This window comes from Leopardus geoffroyi, chromosome A2 (genome assembly GCF_018350155.1).
Source record: "Leopardus geoffroyi isolate Oge1 chromosome A2, O.geoffroyi_Oge1_pat1.0, whole genome shotgun sequence".
In the NCBI taxonomy this organism is placed as follows: domain Eukaryota; kingdom Metazoa; phylum Chordata; class Mammalia; order Carnivora; family Felidae; genus Leopardus; species Leopardus geoffroyi.
Window position 1 is genome coordinate 17,171,759 of NC_059331.1, and position 25,163 is coordinate 17,196,921.

At 40.1% G+C, this 25,163-nt stretch overlaps 1 protein-coding gene across 5 annotated transcripts in view; it reads right to left on the minus strand.

The window, feature by feature from the left end:
• Positions 1-25,163, minus strand: part of SMARCC1 (SWI/SNF related, matrix associated, actin dependent regulator of chromatin subfamily c member 1) — a 175,813-nt gene that overhangs the window by 142,756 nt on the left and 7,894 nt on the right. For all 5 annotated transcript variants that reach the window (XM_045492723.1, XM_045492728.1, XM_045492724.1 and 2 more), the window contains exons 2-3: positions 20,535-20,654; positions 5,445-5,530 (exon numbers count right to left, since the gene is read on the minus strand). In XM_045492723.1, the coding sequence (XP_045348679.1) occupies positions 5,445-5,530; positions 20,535-20,654 (206 nt within the window). The remainder of the gene's footprint in view (positions 1-5,444; positions 5,531-20,534; positions 20,655-25,163) is intronic.

Consider the following 25,163-nt stretch of genomic DNA (forward strand, 5'->3'; position numbering starts at 1 on the left):
CGAACTCACAGACCGCGAGATCGTGACCTGAGCCGAAGTCGGACGCTTAACCGACTGAGCCCCCCAGGCGCCCCCCCTATGCTTTTTAGTAAGGGCACCTGGCTGGCTTAGTAAAGCATGTGACTCTTGATCTTGGGGTCATGAGTTCAATCCCCACGTTGGGCACAGAGATTACTAGTATATCTAGATGAAATTATATAAAGGAGATGAAAGTAAATGACAATTCACTGTATTATTCTCTCTCCTTTTACATATAGTTTATATTTTCCACAATAAATAATATTTTCTACAATAAATAACTAAAATGGTTTGCCAGACAATGACTTAATAACATGACAGATGAAAGCTTTCCTGATTCAGCAGCATGCTATGTAAGCAAAAGAGGTATTTGGGACACCTGGGTGGCTTAGTCAGTTAGGCATCCGACTCTTGATTTCGTCTCAGATCATGATCTCATGGTTGGAAGATCAAGCCCCGCATCAGGCTCCATGCTAAGTGTGGAGCTTATTTAGGGTCTTCTCTCTGTCTCTGTGCCCCTCTCCCTAGCTCATGCTCGCTCGCTCGCTCTCTCCCTCTCTCAAATAAATACTTTTAAAAAAATTTTTAACTAAAAAAAAAAAAACCTGAAATGAAGTCAGGTAAATATGGTATAACCTTTAGTTGAAAGATTTAATCTTACTTTGAAATTAACAAGAATATTTAAATAAGCTTTACTTTTTACAATATAGAAATCTAGATGTTCAAACTTACCCACAAGAGAAATACAAATTAAAAAACTAAAATTATAAAGTCTTTTGGGGCTTGTTTTTTTTATTAAACAGGCTCCACGCTCAACGTGAGGTTTGAACCCATGACCATGACACCAAAAGTCGCGTGGTCTACTGACAGCCATCCAGGCACCCCCCTACAAAGACTTTTTGAATCTTAATGCAGCCCTATAGAAAAGGCAAAAAATGAACATGTTTCTCTCTAGCTTTTAAAACCTTTGGTCATGTAAAAAAATAAATAATAAATAAAACCTTTGGTCACTTAGACTGTAAATATGAGCTGTCCACTGAGAATTTAATAATTAATGAGTCTTCTGCTTTGTTTTCCTCTGGCAATCTGCTGGGCAATGTCTCCTAGCAGCCTTTCAACCTGAAGCATTACATACTGTGTCTAAAGGGCCTTCATTAGCTGTATTGCTCTCATTTTGCTGACTCTTGTGACTACAGTCAGGGATGCTCTCTTCTCATTCTCAGCTACATATAGAAAATCCAGTCTGAATAAAAATAATCAACAATGGATCCTGGAGAATGAGTTTAACTCCTGCGAGAGGGGTGTGAAGGGCTTCTGAAGCAAACTTCTAAAAGGCAAGACAGGATGCCTGGGTGAGGGGATGGGCGAAATGGGTGATGGGCATTAAGGACAAGCATTAAGGATGAGCACTGGGTGTTACATGTAAGTGATGAATCACTAAATTCTATTCCTGAAATCATTATTACACTATATGTTAACTAACTTGGATTTAAATTTTTAAAAAATGGATAATTCTTCACAAAAGATCTAAACCATGTTTGTGCTAAAATGACAATCTCACTGGGGCGCCTGGGTGGCGCAGTCGGTTAAGCATCCGACTTCAGCCAGGTCACGATCTCGCGGTCCGGGAGTTCGAGCCCCGCGTCGGGCTCTGGGCTGATGGCTCAGAGCCTGGAGCCTGTTTCCGATTCTGTGTCTCCCTCTCTCTCTGCCCCTCCCCCCGTTCATGCTCTGTCTCTCTCTGTCCCAAAAAAAATAAACAAACGTTGAAAAAAAAAAATTAAAAAAAAAAAAAATGACAATCTCACTGACCAACATTTATCAAAATAAGGCCTGAGGACCACAGAGAGTGCTTTTTGAAAACGCAGATTCTCAGTTTTCACACCACACTTAGTAGTTAATAATGTATGTCATGAAGCCCAGTCATCTGTATTTTTTAAAGATATTTCAAGTGGGGGCACCTGAGTTAAGCATCCAACTCTCGATTTCGGCACAGGTCATGATCTCAAGGTTCCTGAGATTGAGCCCCGCAGGGGGCTGTGCTGACAATCAGAATCCCATGCTCGGGAATCTCTCTCTCCCACCTTCTCTGTCTCTCTTTCCCTCTCTCACACACATGCTCTCTCTCTCTCTGATGAAAATAAACCTTAAAAGATAATAATTAAAAGTACTCTGGTGCACTGGGTGACTGAGTGAGCTGAGTGTCCAACTTTGGCTCATATCATGATCTCATAGTTCATGGGTACAGGTACCATGTCAGGCTCACTGCTGTCAGAGCAGAGCCCACTTCAGATCCTCTGTCCCCACCACCCCCCCCCCTCCTCCTCTCATGCTTACACTCTTCCTCTCCCAAAAATACATATTTTTTTAAAAAAAGGAAAAAAATAAAAGTACTCCAAGGGATTCCTGAAGTTTAAAAGCCACTAGCAGAGACTAACTTTTTGTGGTAATATCTGAAAAACAAAAATCAAAAGGAGACTTTAGGGTGTGGGGGAGATAAAAGCCGAACAACCAAGTCTTAAGGTAGAAAGAAAAGTAGGTCTGAGCTTGTCTGCAAGAAATGAAGGTCAGCAGCAAATCATGTCATAGGGGGAAAAAAGGCCACTTCTAAAGTTAAGACACAGCCTTAACTTTATGCTAAGCCTAGTTCACTACTGCCAAGCAAAACTAATAAAACACAGGACGCCTGAGTGGGTCAGCTGGTTAAGCATCTGACCCTTGATTTTGGCTCAGGTCATGATCTCAGTCTGTGGGATTGAGCCCCGGGTCAGGCTCTGCAATGCTCCCCCACCCCCTCTCTGCCCCTCCCCAACTCGCCTGTATGCACTTTCTCTCTCTCAAAATAGATTAAAAAAAAAAACAAAAAACTAATAAAACAGGTGAACCTGGTGGCTCAGGTGGTTAAGCGTCCAACTTCAGCTCAGGTCATGATCTCACAGTTCTGGGTTCCAGCCCCGCATCAGGCTCTGTGCTAATAGTGCAGAGCCTGGAGCCTGCTTCAGATTCTGTGTCTCCCTCTCTATTTCTGCCCCTCCCCTGCTCAAGCTCTGTTTCTCTCTCTCTCTCTCTCTCTCTCTCTCAAAAAGTAAATAAACATGTAAAAAAAAAAAAAACTAACAAAACACAAACAAAACATTTTCAATCAATAACCTCTTTTGGGACACCTGGGTGGCTCAGTCAGTTAAACGTCTAACTCTTGATTTCGACACAGATAGTGATCTCACGGTTTGTGACATCAAGCCCAGCATCAGGCTCCATACTTACCTTGGAGCTTACTTAAGATTCTCCCCCCAGCCCCAACCCTCCCTGCTTGCATTTGCTCTCTCAATAAACAAACAAACAAACAAACAAACAAAAACAGACACCCAGAAAGATCAAACTCAAACACTCTGGAATCTTAATCTGTGTGGTCTATTCACAGAGATGCTAATAATTACCTGGTGTTTCTACTCAACCACATAAATGATACTCCAGCTGGACATCACTGAAAGCTAAAAGACAGCAGGAAGCAAGAAAGAACCAAACAGAAACAAGAGGCAGAGTGTTTGGCTGAAAGAAGGAAATGAGCAAACTCTGGAGCCAGACTGTGAGGTTCGAGAGGACACAAACTAGGTTCACAGGGCTAATGCTGTGTGTGAGGAAACTTCAGGCACTGTCAAGTTGACAGGCCATTCAGACTCCAAATGGGTGGGTGGTTACTAAAATATGTACTGTCAGAGTGTAAGAGATCCATTCACTGCAAGTGTGTAAGTCACAGGAGGTGGGGAAAGGTGTGCATTGCAGTTAAGTGTCTAATTACGCCCCAAAGGGGAAGATTTTGGTACAATCTGAGTAAAAGTTTTGGGAAAATTCTTATTCCTCACTCCTCTTAAAGTCTCTTAATTTTATCCTTTCCTTCTTTTTTGGACCTTCTTTTAATTTAAGGACATTTTATTTTACATATCCTTCTAAACCACCTCAAATCCTTCCACATGAAAGTATTCTATTATACTGACACACAAAGCAAGTTCTGTAACATGTGACTTAGGAGAAGTCATTTCACTGTGGGACTGTCCTCTTCGAGTCCAGGTCAGGATTTGGGACACAAGCTGATCAAGAAATTAAGAAGAGAGTTCCATCTAGGAATCTAGAGCAAACAGTAGGGAACGGACCATGTATGACAGCAGTCAGACAGGCTGTCAGTCTGTCAGTCCTAGCTCAGGAACACCCTGTGAGAGTTACAGTACCACAGCCAGAAGCAGAGCTGCAAAACAGAAAGCTACTTCCGATGACAACACCCTCATGCTCATTTCATCAATTAACCAGTATTAAACACCCACCTATACATAAAAAGTTTGGCAGATATACAAATTATTGTAAATAATTTACTTGTAAACTTGTACTACTTATTGATGTGGACACTTATTTACATTTCCCAGCCGTAAAACACCGGATTAGCTTAACTTTACAGGAGTATTCTCCTGGAAAGATGCTAAGATTGAACTGCACACAGACAACACAACTAAAACCATGAAACGACTTCGAGTCTATATACTTCAGCATCCCCTTACCCTCTGCCAGAGAAAGGACTCCCTACCCTCCCTGAACTCAGAACCATCACCTTGAAACACTCACTAGTCTCAGCAGCTCAACTTCCCACCAAGAGATGGCAAAAACCCCAGAGTTCAAGAGAGAAAAGAAAGCAAGCACCAGAGAGACAGTGTGAGAAAAGGGAAAAAGAAGAATGTAGGGAGAAGCAACAGCAATTCCCCTCCTTGCTGCATCACTGCCCTAGTAACCATGTTCCGGAGCCAGCTTCCTTTCATCCCTATCCTGAGGACACACAGTACACATCTCTCATTCTGAAGAAATGTTCATCAGCAAAATGTTCACCATAGCAGTTAACATTGCTATCTTTCAGGAGTGCCTGGGTGGCTCAGTTGGCTGGGCATCCGATTTCGGCTCAGGTCACGACCTCACAGCTCATGGGTCCGAGCCTCACATCGGGTTCTGTGCTAACAGCTCAGAGCGTAAAGCATGCTTCAGATACTGCATCTCCCTCACTCTCTTCCCCTCCCCTACTCACGCTGTCTCTCAAAAATACATAAACATTAAAAAAAAAACTATCTTTTGGCACAACTTAAGTTCACAATACATGTTCATACATTTCACAATGAGCCTACCTTCAAATTTGCTAACAGTGCACATTCATCTATTATATAGATACAACCATACATGAGAAATAACTTACCTAACAAGTGCAACAGTTGTCTGATATTTTTCCTGGATGTAGGAACAAAGTAAATTCGAATACCAGACAAAACTTTCACTTTGCAAATTATAATGTGCTTATAGAATTCTCTAACATCACACAAAGAAGGAAGAGGATTTAACATTAAATAACTTAAATAACACATCAAAACATACAAAGTAACACAAAAACTTACCATCCCTGTTCATTTTTATACTTGTAAGCAGCCCCAAGAATGTGACACAAGGTGCCTCCAGCTTTGAAATCCATGAAACATTTTGCCTAAAAATGATACAAGTTACACATGAGAAAAATAAAAGTTCTGACAAGATTACTCTGAGTATATCTGAATTCAAAGTTTTATAAATGCAAAAGATATCAACAACTGCAAACTTAATAACCTCCTTAAATAATTCCTGGAACCAAATAAGGTTTTATAAAGAAATTTTTCCAAAAGTGGATTAAAATTTTTTTTAATTCAACTAACATTTTATTCTTTAAGCAAAGTCACTGAAAAACAAGATTTACAACAGATAAAATGTTTCAGCAGGAAACAGTAATGGACAGAATAGTGATATACTACAAATTCCGTTAGTAAATGTAAAATCTGATTTTTGGGGGTGCCTGGGTGGCTCAGTTGGTTAAGCGTCCAACTCCTGAATAATTTCAGCTCAGGTGATGATCTCATGGTTCGTGAGATTGAGCCCCGCATCAGTTCTATGCTGACAGTATGGAGCTTGCTTAGGATCCTCTCTCTCTGCCTCTCCACTGTTCACTCTTTCACTCTCAAAATAAACTTTATTAATTAATTAAAACCTGATTTTTAAAATTATAAAATTCTAGTAACAATTTCCAACAATTTTACTATAGAATAAGAAAATATTAGTATATGTTAGACTTTTTTCCCCAATTCCTGACTTTAAATTACACAAAAATTATAACTGAACTCTTGCTATAATATTTTAACGACCACTGAAACATGGTATAACTATAAATTATATGTAAACCCATAGCTGAAATCTGTACAATTTCAGAGAAGTGCACTTTATGGATTATAAAAGTAAAGCTCAAATAGTTTAAATGCTGAATGACTTCCATATTATGGAAGTAAAAGTTTCATATAAACTGATCATCAAATAGGCTAGTAAGATGAAAATATTAGAAATACACCATGCAAAGGCACCTAGGTGGCTCCTATTAAGAATCTAACTCTAGGGGTGCCTGGGTGGCTTAGTCGGTTAAGTGTCCAACTTCGGCTCAGGTCATGATCTCATGGCTTGTGAGTTTGAGCCCCACGTCGGGCTCTGTGCTGACAGCTCAGAGCCTAGAGCCTGCTTTGGATTCTGTGTCCCTCTCTCGCTCTGCCCCTCCCCCACTCGTGCTCTGTCTCTCTCTCAAGAATAAATAAAACATTAAAAAAAAATTTTTTTACTTTTAAAAAATCTAACTCTTGATTTCGGCTCAGGTCATGATTTCAGTTTGTGTGTGTGAGCCTCGCACTGGGCTATGAGCTGACAGCACGGAGATTGCTTGGGATTCTCTCACTCCCTCTCTCTGCTCTTCCCCTGTTTGCTCTCTCTCAAAATAAGTAAACATTTTTTTAAAAGATACATTAAAATATAAAAAAAATACACCCTGCATTTTTTCCTTGAAAATGATTCTTACAAAATAATATAATAAAAAGAACAGCATGATGTCAAATATTAAGAAGACAAAAAACAGAATGGCGTTTGCTAGGGGTTGGGGAGAGGGAGGAATGAGGAGTTACAATTTTTTTAAATTTTTTTTAACGTTTATTTATTATTGAGAGACAGAGAGAGACAGAGCATGAGCAGGGGAGGGGCAGACGGAGACACAGAACCCGAAGCAGGTTCAGGCTCTGAGTTGTCAGCACAGAGCCAGATGCGGGGCTCGAACTCACAAACCGCGAGATCATGACCTGAGCCGAAGTCAGATACTTAACCGACTGAGCTGCCCAGGTGCCCCTGGGAGTTTCTATTTAATGAGTACACAGTTTCTTTCTTTTTTTTCCTTAATTTTACTGATTTAGTTTTGAGACAGAGAGAGAGAGAGTGCACGTGCAAGCAGAGGAGGGGCAAAGACAGAGGGAGACCAAGAATCCAAAGCAGGCTCCAAGCTGTCAGTGCAAAGCCCAACGTGGGGCTCAAAGCCACAAACCGTGAGATCATGACCTGAGCCGTAGTCAGACACTTAACCAACTGAGGCACCCAGGCACCCCAGAGAGTTTCAATTTGGAAAAATGACAAAGTTCTGGAGATGGATGGTAGTAACTGTTGGACTACAATGTGAATATAATAATAATGTCACTGAACTATACACTTAAAAGCAATTAAAATATTTTAGGGGTGCCTGGTTGGCTCAGTCAGTTGAGCATCTGATTCTTGGTGTCAGCTCAGGTTATTATGATCTCATGGTTCGTGGGATTGAGCTCTTCATCAGGCTTTGAGCTGCCATTGCAGAGCCTGCTTGGGAATGTCTCTCTCCCTCTCTCCCTTCTCCTACCCCATACTCGCTCATGCCCTCTCTCTCAAAATGAATAAACATTTTTTAAAAATAATTAAGGGGAGCATGGGTGGCTCAGTAGGTTAAGCGTCTGACCTCGGCTCAGGTCATGATCTCATGGTTTTTGAGTTTGAGCCCCGAATCAGGTCTGTGTCGACAGCTCAGAGCCTGGAGTCTGTTTCAGATTCTGTGTCTCCCATTCTCTCTCTGCCCCTTCCCTGCTTGCACTCTGTCTCTTTCTCTCTCTCAAAAATAAATAAACATTAAAAAAATAATAATAAATTAAAAAAATAAAATACTATGGCAAAAAAAATGCTATGGCAGTTGAAAAATGTTTTAAAAAACAAAATATTTTCAATGTAGTGAAAATTAAATAACATCTTTAAAAACTATCAGGGTGCCTGGGTGTCTCATTCAATTGAGCGTCCAACATCAGCTCAAGTCATAATCTCACAGTCCAAGGGTTCAATCCCCACATCGGGCTTTGCACTGACAGCGTGGAGCCTGCTTCAGATTCTCTGTCTCCCTCCCTCTCTCTCTGTCCTTCCCTCATTCATGTGCTCTCTCTCTCTCGAAAATAAACATTAAAAAAATTTTTTTAATAAATAAAACTATTAAGAAGAATCATTAAGAGGAGCTCTTCCAAATTAAGCTAACAAGTAAGGCCTCCAAGTCATTCTGGTTATCCTTTTGCTTTTTAAATACATGAGTTGGAGTTCCTAATATCTTGCCCAACACAATTAATTCCCAGTACATCCCAAATGTTGCATTACATATTCTTAAATACATCCAGGTGCAATTCTTATCACTGACAACATGTTATTTATCTGAGAAAATGCACAAGTTATTACAATTTTGTAGTTTTGGCATCTTAAATGAGAATAATATGCTGGGAGGTATCTTCAAGAGTAGAATGAAATTAGTTCTCCTCCTAAGCCTTCCCTGAACCCCTAGAGACTAGACTAAAATGCTCTTTCCAACCACACATGCATATCACTACAGTACATATGCAAACCACTCACAGCAGAATACTGAAATGACTGTAGATTTATCTGTAATATGAAGTCCTTGAGAACAGGAGCAGTGTCTTATTCAAAAATTTAACATCAGTATTCAGCAGAGTGCCTGCTAATGTAGGTACTCCATAAAACTTTTCTCAACAGTTCAAGTGTACTATGATCATTTAAAAGTTCACAGTCGTGCTACTTATCGATCAGACCAGAACATTATTATCAGATACATGCTTACGACAGACACAGTAACTTCTATCAACCACCACAGGAACAAGTAATGACTGAAGAAGTAGAAACTGAGACTTCCAATTTTCCAGAAGTAACATCTGAATAAAGGGCAAGAGGGAAGCTCAGGAACCTGTCAACGGCACTAGTTCCAGTAACAAGCACAAAAAGGAAAACATCTGTAAAGGTGTGGCAAAAAAAACCCAAAAAGGGACACTCACCACACACACGTCAAGGATTCCTAGTGCTAGCATGGAAATGGATTTGGGATTCTGGTTCTAATGATAAGCTCAGTATCAAAATCACCAGGGTAAAAAAGCAGATCAGAGTCAGGGGATGGAAAGCTGGAAGCAGACACAGGAGAATTCCCAGGCACCCCTATTGGACCCTAACTGTATTTCCTCACTCAACCCTCATCCCAACCACCGCCACCCTGAATGAAGAGGCCTTGCCCTCACTGACACTGGATGTTATTCAAACACAAGAGAAGCATGAATTGTTAATTGTAAATTCCTCTTGATTAGTGCTGAAAAACTTAAAGAATAAAAGGACAAGAGGATACCCAAACTTGAGCTTTCCAGAGCCAGCGAGATGCTACTTTGTGTAAGTTATCTCAGCAGCTACACACCCCAATCAGAGACTGGGGGTCAAGGACAGCTCTAATAGGTTGCTTCTATTCCCAGCTATGTGACTACACTGCTTTTGATAAGCTGTTCCATCTCTGGTTAACTAACTGGGAAATTTAATCTAATCTTATTCTGGATGTATGTAAGTGGTCTCATCCTGACTAATTATAGTCCACCAAAAATTCTGCTGAACTGATGAAATGGAGAAAAGATAAATTTAACTGCGATACTTAGAAGTGCTTAAAATCTGTGCCACAGTGTCCTTATTTCTTTGGCTTATTTATTAAAGACAAGGTAGTGCTAACAACTGGAAAAAAGAGGAGGAGGAGGATGTATACATGGGTAGGGAGAACACACATACATAATGCCACGTTCTGGTCTATTCATCAACATGATGGTGCAGGAATAGACCTAAGCAAGGGAGGACATTAGAACTAAAACAATCATCCACCACACACGCGGAGAAGCAGGGCTATCAAAATGTTGCATCAGTAGGGAAAGCATACATTGGAAAAAAATATCTGCCAGCCAAAATTCAAAGAGGATAACAAGCTGCCATCTCAAGACAATTTGAGTTTGGAACTTAACTAACCACTCAGTTAGGAAGTCCACACCAAATTAACATAAGAATTGGGCCTAAATTTAGCAGGTCCTCTGAAGTGCCTTAAAGAGCAAATTCTCAGCCCAGACCAACAGGATTCCCAGGTAAAATTCCACTGAAGGAAGTGCTGACATTCCAAAATTCAAATACACAAAAACTTTTTTTTCCTTTACATCAACAACAAAAAAGAAGAATCCTAATATTTCAGATAATAGAACAAAATGATAGGATTTGTATAACTGGAATATATAGAATGATTAAAAACACTAAAGAGTGGTGCCTGGGTGGCTTAGTTGGCTAAGCATCCAACTTTGGCTCAAGTCATGATCTCACGGTTCGTGAGGTTGAGCCCCACATCAGGCTCTGTGATGACAGCTCGGAGCCTGGAACCTTCTTTTTTTTTTTTTTTTTTTTTTAAACGTTTATTTATTATTGAGAGACAGAGAGACACAGAGCATGAGCAGGGGAGGGGCCAAGAGATGGAGAGACACAGAATCTGAAGCAGGCTCCAGGCTCTGAGCTATCAGCACAGAGCCTGACGCAGGGTTCAAACTCACAAACCAAGAGATCATGACCTGAGCCGAAGCCTGACACTTAACCAACTGAGCCACCCAGGCGCCCCCTGGAGCCTTCTTCATATTCTGTGTCCCTCTCTCTCTGCCCTTCCCCCACTCGTGCTCTGTCTCTCTCAAAACTAAATAAACTTTAAAAATTTTTTTTTTTAAAAACACTAAAGAGAAAGATTTGAAAAATAAATACATGTAACTTCTGGCACATAAACATTCAATGAAAGTAAAAGCACACCTGTCAGGTTATATAGACAACCACACACAGAAGAGTAAAGTTTAAAATTTCTTAGAAACTGTGAAGGACTTTTTTTTTTTTTTAATGTTTATTTTTGAGAGAGGCAGAGTACTAACAGGGAGGGGCAGAGAGAGAGGGAGACACCCAGTCTCCCTAAAACTGTTAAGGACTTAAACCCTTAGCTTCAAGAAGCATATCAATTTTGAGGGGTATGTTAAAAGTATGTAATAAAACCTACACCTCAACACTATAACACAATTGCATAACAGTATAGACAAAGACATCTTAAAAGCAACCATAGGGAAAGAGAGTACCTAAAAAAACAAAAACAAAAACAAAAAAACTGGACTGACAGATTTTTCAACATCAATAATCTTAGTAAGTTACAAAAAATATTACATGTTCTTAATGTAATCAAATTAGAAATTTTAATAAGAAAAAACCAATCATTCCAATTATCTTTTGAAATAATAATGCAAGGATTGAAGGAGAAATCAAAACAAATTAGAAAATACTTTAGAACTGAGGTGCCTGGGAGGGTCAGTCGGTTAAGCGTCCAACTTAAGCTCAGGTCATGATCTCATGGTTTGTGAGTTCGAGCCCCCATCGGGCTCTGTGCTGGCAGCTCAGAGCCCGGAGCCTGCTTCGGATTCTTTGTCTCCCTCTCTCTCTGCCCCTCCCCTGCTTGCGGCCACGTAACTCATTAAAAATTTAAATTTTTGGGGCGCCTGGGTGGCGCAGTCGGTTAAGCGTCCGACTTCAGCCAGGTCACGATCTCGCGGTCCGGGAGTTCGAGCCCCGCGTCGGACTCTGGGCTGATGGCTCAGAGCCTGGAGCCTGTTTCCGATTCTGTGTCTCCCTCTCTCTCTGCCCCTCCCCCGTTCATGCTCTGTCTCTCTCTGTCCCAAAAATAAATAAACGTTGAAAAAAAAAAATTAAAAAAAATAAAAAGTTAAAAGTAGAACTACCCTGAGGCACCTGGGTAGCTCAGTCAGTTAAGTGTCCCAACTCTTGATTTCCACTCAAGTCATAATCTCAAGGTTTGTAAATTTGAGCCAGCATCTGGCTCTGCACTGACAGCGTGGAACCTACTTGGGATTCTCACTCTTTCTCTCTGCCCCTCCCTGGCTTGCACTCACATGCTCTCTCAAATAAATAAACTTAAAAAAAAAGAGAACTACCCTATGATCCAGTAATTCCACTATTGGGTATTTACCCAAAGAAGACAAAAACACTGAAAGGATGTATGCACCCCTATGTTTACTGCAGCATTACCTACAAAAGCCAAACTATGAAAGCAGCCCAAGTGTCCATCAAAAGATGAACGGATAAAGAATGTTGCCATTTGATGGGGCGCCTGGGTGGCGCAGTCGGTTAAGCGTCCGACTTCAGCCAGGTCACGATCTCGTGGTCCGTGAGTTCGAGCCCCGCATCGGGCTCTGGGCTGATGGCTCAGAGCCTGGAGCCTGTTTCGGATTCTGTGTCTCCCTCTCTCTCTGCCCCTCCCCCGTTCATGCTCTGTCTCTCTCTGTCCCCAAAATAAATAAACGTTGAAAAAAAAAAAATTAAAAAAAAGAATGTTGCCATTTGCAATGACATGGATAGAGATAGAGACTATTATGCTAAGTAAAATAAGTTAGAGAAAAACAAATATATGATTTCACTCATAAGTAGAATTTAAGAAACAAAACAAAGAAGAAAAAAAGGGAGGGAGGGAGAAAGAGAGACAAACCAAGAAACAGACTCTTAACTACAGAGAACTGATGGTTACTAGAGAGGTGGGGGGGGGGGATGGGTGAAACAGGTGATGGGGATTAAGAGTACATTTATAATGATGAGCACTGAGTAATGTATAGAATTGTTGAATCAGTATATTGTACACCTGAAACTAATATAACACTGCATGTTAACTACACTGGAGTTAAAATTTGTTTAAAAATTGAGAAAGGGGCGCCTGGGTGGCTCAGTCAGTTAAGCATCTGACTGCAGCTCAGGTCATAATCTCACGGTTCGTGGGTACAAGCCCCGCATCGGGCTCTGTGCTGACAGCTAAGAACCTAGAGCCTGCTTCAGTTCCTGTGTCTCCCTCTCTCTCTGCCCCTCCCCTGCTCGCACTCTCTCACCGTGTCTCAAAAATGAATAAACACTAAAAAAAAAATTTTTTTTAAATTATGAAGATTAATCATACCCACTGTTGACAAGAATACAAAGGAACTGGAACTCTCATGCACTGCCAGGTGGTATGTAATATGATACAACCACTTGAGAAAACAGTATGGCAGTTACTTCAGAAGTTGAACGCTATCAATTCTATGATCCAAACGTTCTACTCCTAGATTATTTACCTAGGAGAAATGAAAACATGTCCACAAAAAGATGTGAACATTAACAATGATGGCAGCTTTACTTACAATGCTGGAAACAACCCAAATGTCCATTAAAGGGTAAAGGGATAAATGAACTATGATTTGGAGCACCTGGGTGGCTGAGTCAGTTAAGCATCTGACTCCTGATTTCAACTCGGGTCATGATTCTGCAGGCTGTGAGATTGAGTCCCACACTGGGCTCTGCGCTGACAGCATGGAGCCTACTTGGGATTCTCTCTCTCCCCCTCCCCCACTCACGCAATCTTCTCTCAAAAAAAAAAAAAGGGAAAAATAATACGTAGAACACAGATAACGCCCATCTCAAAATCCATTATGATGAGTAAAAGAACCGAGGCAAAAAAAGTGTATTATGTGATTCTACTTATATAAATTTCCTGAATCTGGGGTGCCTTAGTGGCTCCGTCGGTTAAACGTCAGACTCTTGATTTCAGATCAGGTCACAGTCTCACGGTTTGAGCCGAGCATCAGGCTCTGCGCTGACAGCACGGAGCCTGCTTGGGATCCTCTGTCTTCCTATCTCTCTGCCCTTCCCCCACTCATGTGTGTGCTCTCTCAAAAATAAACATTAAAAAAAAAAGATCTTTAAAAACATGTTTTTTGATGAAGCTGTATATGAATTTGTAGTGTCACTGGTTGCCAGAGGACTGGGTGGAAGATGGCTTCCAAGAAACTTTTGGGGGTGATGGAAATGTTCATTACCTTGAACTCATCATTATTTTAAATATGTGCCATTTATAATACATCAATCAGACATATACCTCAGTAAAGCTAGAGAGATAAACAGTATGGGAAAAGAGAGAAAAGGGAAAAAAAAAAGTCAAAGGGGGAAAAAAAACAGGTAAAAAATAAACAAAGCATCACCCAGACAAATCAGAAATACAATGCCACTAAACTAAGGTTTCTACTTGTGTATCCACACGGTATGGATGGGACTATAGGCCTGCCATTAACACTGGTCCTACAGTTTTCTGGAGCTGTGGTCAACACCTGGCCCAGCATGTCCTCAGCCTGGCATACAGATCCTGGCTATAAAAGCCCATACTCTGCAGTCCACTGAGCTCTGACCAGTCATGCCAGACCAGTGGCTCACTGCCCTTGTAGGTGAATTACAATGGACTAGTTTCAGACTTATCCTTTTATCTACAGTAAATTGTACTATCTACAGGTACACAGTTGAACAGCTCAATTGGACTATCTCCCTCATGTTTGGCTCAACTTGTTTTTTCATGTTTACAAATACTTCCTCCAAGGCTCACAACACAGAGGAATACTTATGATTCTATTCCTATAAAATTCAAAGACCACCAAGACTACACGATTCTCTTTAGAGATGCATACAAACATAGTGATCCATATAAAGAAAAGCAAAATTAAAGTAAATCATTGATTGCTCCACAAAGTAAATATCCCACATCATTTCACTTAGTTACTTATATTCCACTTTCATCAGACAGAGGTCTAAGCTACAAACTTAAAGAACTAACTTCCAATACATATAAAACACTTAAGATTTCTTTCTAGTTCCATGTTCCCAACGGTAGTCTCTCCACTCCGAAGTTAATGGAATGGCAGGGTGTAGTTAATGGAGTGGCAGGGTGTAGTCAGGTTATAGTTGCAAATGAAATCATTAGTTTTTTTAAGAGTAATGGTAAGTTGAAAATTTTGAACATCTCATGAACATATTCAAAATCTTCTGCTACTTGGGGCACCTTTGTGGCTCAGTTGGTTGAGCATCCGACTTTGGCTCAGGTCATGATCTCATGGCTCGTGAGTTCAAGCCGCACATCAAGCTTGCTGCTGTCACCGCAGAGCCCACTTAGATCTTCTGTCCCCCCGCCCCCGCCCCTTCCTCACTTGTGCTCTCTCTCTCAAAAATAAGTAAATCTTTAAACAAAAAAAAAATCTTCCACTACTTTAGACTCTGATTTGACCCTATAGTAGTCCTCCAAGTCTTAGAGCTTTGTTGTTTTTAAACATAGACCCTTATAATCTATTTTTTAAAAAGCAGATTACAAAACTGGCTCTAACCTGTCTTTATCACTATATTATGTATGCACATGCACTGAGCCTTGAAGAGATTATAGAAAAACAAGAATTTTTACTTGTGGTGGAGGTAAGAACACTTTTTTCTTCTGTTTCAATTCATGCTGTTTGTCTATACAACATATTATTTTTTTTTTTTAATTTTTTTTTTTTTTTCAACGTTTATTTATTTTTGGGACAGAGAGAGACAGAACATGAACGGGGGAGGGGCAGAGAGAGAGGGAGACACAGAATCGGAAACAGGCTCCAGGCTCTGAGCCATCAGCCCAGAGCCCGACGCGGGGCTCGAACTCACGGACTGCGAGATCGTGACCTGGCTGAAGTCGGACGCTTAACCGACTGCGCCACCCAGGCGCCCCACAACATATTATTTTTTAAGTAGGCTCTATGCCCAATGTGGGGCTCAAATTCACAACCCCAAGATAAAGACTCACATGTTCTACTGAGCCAGGAAGGTACCCCTGCCTATACAACATATTTTTAGCCTTATAAATCCTTAAATTTTCTCTAAATCCTCTTACATCTCAGTTTAGCATTATATAGGACATACCCTACACTGAGCCAGCTGTTTAATATCTGGTATGACTTAAGACGTTAGTATATAAAGTTCCACTTTGATTAAAAAAAAAAAACAGTCCAAATAGTGAACTCTTACACCAGTACTATTTATTCAGAAAGAAAAAAAGAGAAGAAAAAAAACTTTTAAGGTTAAGTAGCTGACATGTTCCACTAAAACGTTCTTGGCTTCATTGCCTCTCTCATCCACTTTTGCTTGACACCATTATACGTTACATCAATCCCTTTCATTTGGAAAAATGCTAAATGCTAAACACTATTTTAAGAGGAAGAGAAGTACATCTGGTCCCACTGGCACTAAGCCATGAATTATTTTTATTTATGGCTTATGCCTAAAAATACTCTTCCCTAATCTTTAATCTGGAAAAAAATAATGGTTTAGTTCCCAAGAGTTAAACATCCCATAAATAAAGCCTCCTGTAGATACTATTTTTTAAGACCATTCATATAATCATAATGTGAATCACATTATATAAAATACATCATGTAATGTTATCTATAAATTTTATTCTAAACGATGTTATACTTGATAAAGTGCAATCTCTATGTATTATGTTACAGTGTTTTGTTTTGTTTAAGATTATTTACTTTTTTTTTTTTTTTTTAATTTTTTTTCTTTTTTTCAACGTTTATTTATTTTGGGACAGGGAGAGACAGAGCATGAACGGGGGAGGGGCAGAGAGAGAGGGAGACACAGAATCGGAAACAGGCTCCAGGCTCTGAGCCATCAGCCCAGAGCCCGACGTGGGGCTCGAACTCACGGACCGCGAGATCGTGACCTGGCTGAAGTCGGACGCTTAACCGACTGCGCCACCCAGGCGCCCCAAGATTATTTACTTATTTTGAGAGAGAGTGTGACGAGGGGAGGAAAAGAGAGACTCCTAAGCAGGCTTTGCACTGTCAGCACAAGCCCAACTCAGGGCTCAAACTCATGAACCGTGAGTGAGATCAGGACCTAAACTGAAATCAAGAGACGCTCAATCGACTGAGCCACCCAAGCACCCCATGTTACACTGTTTTAAATGATAACTTCAAATAGCCCCTGATTTAATAATTCTAATCTGGTTCATAATATACAAGAATAAGAACTAAAATCTCACGTAACTAGAGGTAAAGGAACATGAACCTTTCAAATGATTCAGGAAAAAAATACAGATACACATAAACTAAAAGAGAATGATAAAGCAATTGTAGTAACATGTTAACAATCAGAGGTTCTGAATCAAGGGAAAATGAAAGTTCTTTGTACTATTCTTGCAAAATTTTTACTTTGAAATAATTTTAAATTTACAAAAGTCACCAAAAAAAATTTCAATTAGTCACACAGTTCACAAAATGAAATACACTGATTATCCAGTTGAGTAATTCCCATTAGTAAAAAATGAGCATATACCTCTAATACCTAAAAATCTATCCACAAATTATATAATGCACTTATACAATGCTAATACATCATGTATATATAACTTAAATCACACATTAAAATATAAGTATATCAAAAGGATAAAGTTAAAAAGTGAATCAAAACAGAAGGAATGATCTTGCTCTACAACTGCAAATTCAACCAGTACCCAGTAACTCCCAAATCTCTTCTAATTCAACCCCGTAGTCTAAATTCCAGATCTTATTTCCTAGTACCTACAGAATTTCTAAACCCAAGGTGCCTATAGGAGAACCAACCCTAACACAATTAAAACTAAATTGAGTACCTTTCCCTAGAAACCTGCTTTTACTCTGGCTTTCCCCTTAGTACTAAGGGTGTCTGAATGCTTGGTACAGTCACCTTAGTAAATTCTTTTTCCAGCCCCTATACTGCCCCCACCAAAGTATTACCAAGTTCTGCCCCCTTAAACTCTTTCAATTCCTTTCTGTCCTCTTTAAATCCACTGCTTGCTCTGCAGGTTGTCATTATAGTGGATTATGAGAGCAGATTCTTCATGCAAAACTTTCAAAGCCTCCAATCTCAACAGCTTCCAATCCATTCTTCACACTGAAGCCTGTGGGATTTTTCTAAAACCCAGAATCAACTAAGCCACCTTCCACTCTCTCTCTTGTGTGGTTCCCCATCACTTTCGAGATAAAGACTACAAATCTAGCATAGTAAACTCGGCCTATTAAGACTGATTCTAGGGGCGCCTGGGTGGCTTGGTCGGTTAAGCCTCTGACTTCGGCTCAGGTCATGATCTCACGGTCCCTGAGTTCAAGCCCCTCGTCGGGCTCTGTGCTGACAGCTCAGAGCCTGGAACCTGTTTCAGATTTTGTGTCTCCCTCTCTCTCTGCCCCTCCCCTGTTCATGCTCTGTCTCTGTCTCAAGAATAAATAAACGTTAAAAAAATTAAAAAAAAAAAAAAAAGACTGATTCTAGCCCATTTCTCTACCTATTGTCCTCAGTTTTAATCTTGAACTATCTGCAACTGTAAAGTACCACATTTTCTCAAGCCTTTATGCTTTTACATGTTGCTATCACTACCTGAAAATTCCATCCTCCAGCATTTCCCTGAAGAACTCATACTCAACTCTCAGGTTTCAAATTCAAATGTCCTTTCCTCTGGAAAACATTACCTGAGATCACCAGGAAAGTCAAAGGCTTTATTCATTCAGCTCACTAGAGCATGAGCCCCCCGAGGACAGACAATACACCACCCTGCTCTTTAAATTCTCACAACTTGGTAAATAACCAAATGCTTCAGACCTACTTGTTGAGTTCTAATCAATGGGGGAAAAGAAGCACTTTTTAATGTCACTGGGGTAACCAGATAATCATAAGAAAAAAAATGGATCCATCGCTCACACTGAATACCAAGACAAATTCTAAACAGATGAGAATTAAGTGTAAAAAATGAAACCATGCAAGTACTAGAAGAACACTTGACTAAATTTCTTATCACTACAAGTGAAAGCTTCCTAACTTGATTCAAAAAACACAATTCTATGCTTGGCTGGCTCAGTCAATAGAGCATGTGACTCTTGATTTTAGGATTGTTAGTTCAAGCCCCATACTGAGGGTAGAGATTTCCTCATGTTGGAGGTAGAGATTACTTAAAAACAAAAAACAATTCTTGGGGTGCCTGGGTGGCTCAGTCGGTCAGGTGCCAACTTCAGCTCGGGTCATGATCTCACAGTCTGTGGGTTCAAGCCCCATGTCAGGCTCTATGCTGACAGCTCAGAGCCTGGAGCCTTCTTTGGATTCTGTGTCTCCCTCTCTTTCTGCCTCTGCCTTATGCTCTCTCTCTCGCTCTCAAAAATAAACGTTAAAAAAAAATTTTTTTTAAATACCACAATTCGTTATCTGACTAAATGAATGTCTGGAGGGTACCTAGGTGGTTTAATCAGTTAAGCGTCCACCTTCGGCTCAGGTCATGATCTCGTAGTTCGTGAGTTCAAGCCCCGTGTCGGGCTCTAGGCTCACAGCTCAGAGCCTGGAGCCTGCTTTGAGTTCTGAGTTCTGTTTCTCCCTCTCTCTCCCCCTCTCTAGCTCATGCTTGGTCTCTCTCAAAAATAAACATTAAAAAATATAAATAAATAAATAAATAAATAAATAAATAAAATGTCTGGATAACAAAAATATGATAAGCAAACTAAATACATTTACTGAAAGACCAGTAAAAAAACATACACTATCTCCTATTCTCAATTATACCTGAGATATCAATGGGCTGTTAAAACAGAAAGTTTAATACGGCACCTGGGTGGCTCAGTAGGTTAAGCATCAGACTTCAGCTCAGGTCATGATCTCATAGTTTATGAGTTCAAACCCACATCGGGCTCTGTACTGAAGTGCGGAGCCCGCTTCAGATCCTGTCTCCCTCTCCCTGCTCCTCTCCTGCTTGAGTGCACGTTCTCTCTCTCTCAAAAATAAATCAAGTATCAAACTTGTCTACAAATTCAAATGTTAAGGAAAGAACAAAACCAGGGCTCCGGCTGACTCAGTCAGTAGAGCATGTGATTCATGATCTCTGAAATCATGAGTTCAAGCTCCACACTTGGTTAAAGATTATTAAAAATAAACTATTAAAAATAAATAAACATAAAAAAATGAAAGAACAAAACCTACATATTTCAAAAGGAAAAAAAGCATAACTGAGACCAAACTATCGAAGTATCAATTGCAAGGACAACAGAATTAAATTTTCACACAAGCTCAGAAGAGTCTTGGCTACAGAAGATAAAAATTCCACAAAAAAGTATCCTAGCCACAAGAACTGAAGAATGGAAAAGACTCAGTATAGTAGAGACTACAAGGAAAACTACAACATACTAAAATGTTAAGTCTATAAATACTTGTTATGATGTTTAATGCAAATATTAAATGACTCCTGAAAGTTTCCCACACTTAAAAAACGGTAATATTCTATAGGTAAAATTCTGTTGAGGCTCTTTTTTTGTTGTTATTTCTGTTGGATAGTAGCAGTAAAGGAAAGAGTTGTAGACAGTACTTCGTACAGAAACCACTGATTCCCCAGTGTTACTGTAAGTTGATGTACTTACCGGAAGTTTGGTGAAGGCCGGGTTGGTGACATGCTTCCCAAAGGCATCTTCCTGGAATTGGAGAAGCTGTACCACTAGCCCAGCCAGCGTTTTGTTGGTAGGAGCATCTGCGTGAACATACTGCAAGATAAAGACAGGAACTCAAAATCTAGGACAATCATGTGGAAGAGAATGTTCCCTTACTTCCTATTACATACTAAGCACTGACAAGGTGACAGATTTGCAGAGGTCTGAACCATGCTCTCTGCTGTAAAGGAGCTTACAAAAAACAAATACTGAGGGCGGTGAGGAGAAATAACTTTGTCTCTTTAGTTAACAGGTTTCAGAATGAGAGAAACCATGTCCTAGCAATGAATCCAAGTCACCTCGTGTGCACCTAGACCTAAAGTAGACGGTGAGATCCAAAACCTCAAACTTGAGCCTGACAGTCACTGTAGTGAGATGAGACCTACTAGCAAATGTATTTTGTTATGTGAGATGAATATAAATAACTTCTGACGAGAGAGTAGACTGTACTGTTTTTAAAACAGACCCACAAATTTCTTTGACACTCTTCTCATTAAGAAGCAGGGATGCCTGGGTGGGTCAGTCGGTTAAGTGTCTGACTTCATGCAGCTCAGGTCATCATCTTGTGGTCTGTGGGTTCGAGCCCTACATCGGGCTGTGTCTGATAGCTCAGAGCCTGGAGCCTGCTTCAGATTCTGTGTCTCCCTCCCTCTCTCTCTCAAAAATAAACAAACATTAAAAAAAAAAAATTAAGAAAAAAAAAGAAGTAGGGTGTATGCCCTCTTTTGCTGAATCAAGACCAACCTTAATGATGAACTTGGAACCGTTAGAATGCAATAGGGGGAAAAAAGTGATATTGTGAACCTCTGAGAATAAGTCAAAAAAGGTTCTACAGCTTCCATGTAGTCCTTTGGGGCAAGTCACCTTCGGAGCCCTGAACTACCATGAAGTCCAACTACCTAAAGGTCATCATACTTTGAGGAAGCACAGGCTACATAGAGAAGCCACTTGGATATGCTATGGCCAGAAGCCCCAGCTGATATTCCAGAAAACTGATGGAACCACCACCAGACACATGAGTAAAAATGGTTCCAGATGATTCTGCCCCCAGCTGTCAAGTCATCCCCAATCATCAAATCTATCCAGTCGAAGCCCTAGACATCATTGAGCAGAGACAACTGTCCCCACTGCACCCTGACACACAGAAACTTCTAAATTCCTGACACACAGAAACTCTAAGCATAATAAAATGGTTATTTTATGGCAAGAAGTTTTGAATATAATAAAATGGTTAGTTTTATGCATCAAAAAATATATGTATGTAAACTTAAAAATGGTTAGGATGGTAAATTCTGTTGTTTTTTACAACAAAAAACATTTTTTTAAACAAGCACATGTGAAAACTTATCCGCATGGCTGTCGACAATGTTCAAACTAGTGGAAGACAGCAAGATAGTTCCACAGCAAGGAAAGATAACGGGCAACATGATAGGAAAAGCACAAATCAGCAAGCATAAATTAAATATAAAAGTTTAATTAGGCATTGAATGTTCAATATCACTTTGAAAAGCCAATACATTCAGTAATTTTTGTTAAACCTCCAATTTTGAGCAGGAAAAAACATCTCTACCTCCTTGAAATTGAAAAAATAACAAATTTTTCTTCCTGGAACAAACCTCTTTCCCAGTATCACCCAACATTTGAAGATTAATGAGGTAAGTTTCTATTACAACAAATAATTTTTAAGTGATTTATATATGGCAAAATGGTATCAGCGGCAGTCTACTGTTACTAGATTGAATGGCTCTCAATTTGTACTACGGCCAAGCAAAGATAAAGCATGATATAAAAAGGCAATTCTTAAAGCTTAGTATCCTCCCACATTTTTATCTATTCAGGTGCATTAGCTTTCCACTCTAAATCAAACAACCAGCATGCAGTTCACTTTGCTAAGACTGGTATTTTGTTGACATGCTTTATATTACATGACCAAAGGTTGGTAAAATCTAGCCCACTGCCTGTTTCTCTGTAGCCCACAAGCTAAGAACAGTTTTTACATTTTAAATGGTTGGAAACAAATTTTTTCTTTAGGGTGGTAATCTTTTATTTTTGATTTTGATTTTTTTTTTTTTGTAATTTACACCCAAGTTAGTTAGCATATAGTGCAACAAAGATTTCAGTAGATTCCTTAATGCCCCTTACCCATTTAGCCCATCCCCCCTCCCACAACCCCTCCAGCAACCCTGTTTGTTCTCCATTATTTAAGAGTCTCTTATGTTTTTGTCCCCCTCCCTGGTTTTATATTATTTTTGCTTCCCTTCTCTTATGTTCATCTGTTTTGTATCTTAAAGTCCTCATGAGTGAAGTCATATATTTGTCTTTCTCTAATTTCGCTTAGCATGATACCCTCTAGTTCCATCCACGTAGTTGCAAATGCAAGATTTAATTCTTTTTGATTGCTGAGTAATACTCCATTGTGTGTGTGTGTGTGTGTGTGTGTGTGTGTGTACCACATCTTTATCCATTCATCCATCGATGGACATTTGGGCTCTTTCCATACTTTGGCTATTGATGATAGTGCTGCTATAAACATTGAGGTTCATGTGCCCCTTCAAAACAGCACACCTGTGTCCTTTGGATAAATACCTAGTAGTGCAATTGCTGGGTTGTAGAATAGTTCTATTTTTAATTTTTTGAAAAACCTGGCTGGAAAGAAATTTTAAAGAATAATATTTCTGACACACTAATATTAGATGAAATTCAAATTTCACTGTCCATAATTAAAGTTTTATCCAAACACAGCACACTCATTCATTACACACTGTCTATGGCTGCTTTCATGTAACAGCAGAGTCGAGCAGTTGCAACTGAGATGACATGACCTGCAAACCCTAAAATATTTACTCTCCTGCCCTTAATAGAAAAATTCTGCCTATTCCTGTTCTAGACAACTCCTCTGTCATCCTTATAAAAAGTTTTCTTTTCTAGGGGCGCCTGGGCAGCTCAGTCAGTTAAGTGTCTGACTTCGGCTCAGGTTGTTATCTCACGGTTTGTGAGTTGGAGCCCCAGTCAGGCTCTGTGCTAACAGCTCAGAGCATAGAGCCTGGAGCCTGCTTCGGATTCTGTTCCTTCTTCTTTCTCTGCCTCTCTTCTGCTCACATTCTGTCTTTTTCTCTCTCCCAAAAATAAACATTTAAAAAAATTTTTTAAGTTTTTTATGAAGTGTATTCCGTCAAAACACATTTCCATAAGACCACAAAGTAGAACACCAGTCAAAAAAATGTTAACAAGTTTCATACCATTAAGCACATAAGACGTCAATTCTGTTGATCTAAAATATTTTCAAATTTCAGACCTACTCAGAGTTTCCAATTCAATAGGTCAGGACCAAGAATTTGCATTTCTAACAACTTCCAGGTGACACAACTAGACTGGGAACCTACTTTAAGAACCACTAAACTTTTGGGGCACGTGGGTGGCTCAGTAAGTTAAGCATCTGATTCTTGATTTCAGCTCAGCTCATGATCTCATAGTTCGTGGGTTTGAGCCCTAAGTCTGTGTTGAAAGTGCGAAGCCTGGGGCGCTTGGGTGGCGCAGTCGGTTAAGCGTCCGACTTCAGCCAGGTCACGATCTCGCGGTCCCTGAGTTCGAGCCCCGCGTCGGGCTCTGGGCTGATGGCTCAGAGCCTGGAGCCTGTTTCCGATTCTGTGTCTCCCTCTCTCTCTGCCCCTCCCCCATTCATGCTCTGTCTCTCTCTGTCCCCAAAAAATAAATAAACGTTGAAAAAAAAAAAAAATTAAAAAAAAAAAAAAAAAAAAAGAAAGTGCGAAGCCTGCTTGGGATTCTCTCTCTCTGCCCCTCCCAGACTCATGCTCTTTCTCTCTCTCTCAAAATCAATAAACATTTTTTAAAAATAGTGTTTAAGGGGCACCTGGGTGGCTCAGTCAGTTAAGCGTCTGACTATGGCTCAGGTCATGATTTCGTGGGTCCTGAGTTCGAGCCCCACCTTGGACTCTATGCTGACAGCTCAGAGCCTAGAGCCTGCTTTGTACTGTGTCTCCCCCTCCCTCTGGTCCTCCCCCACTTGAGTTCTGTCTCTCTCTCTCTCAAAAATAAACAAAAAAAAAAATTTTTAAACATCGTGTCTAAAAAAGAACCACTAAACTTTTTATTTCATTTTTTTTTATGGAGGCTTCACACCTAGCGAAGAGCCCAATGAGGGGCTTGAACTCAACCACCAGGAGATCAAGACCTGAGCTGAGATCAACAGTTGGATACATAACCGACTGAGCCACCCAGGTACCCTAAGGACCCCTAAACTTTTTAAAAAATATGTTTCAGATATTACTATGTCTTAAAGAATACAGTTTACTATAACTCAAAAGTTAAAACACATTTATACAATTTTTAAATGTTAAAAACTACTACAATTTCCATTTCCTATATCACCAATTCCTACAAAAACTATCAAGTTTACATTTTTAAGAACCATACACTTTCGGGGTGCCTGGGTGGCTCAGTCGGTTAAGCGGCCAACTTCGGCTCAGGTCATGATCTCGCGGTCCGTGAGTTCGAGCCCCGCGTCAGGCTCTGTGCTGACTGCTCACGGCCTGGAGCCTGTTT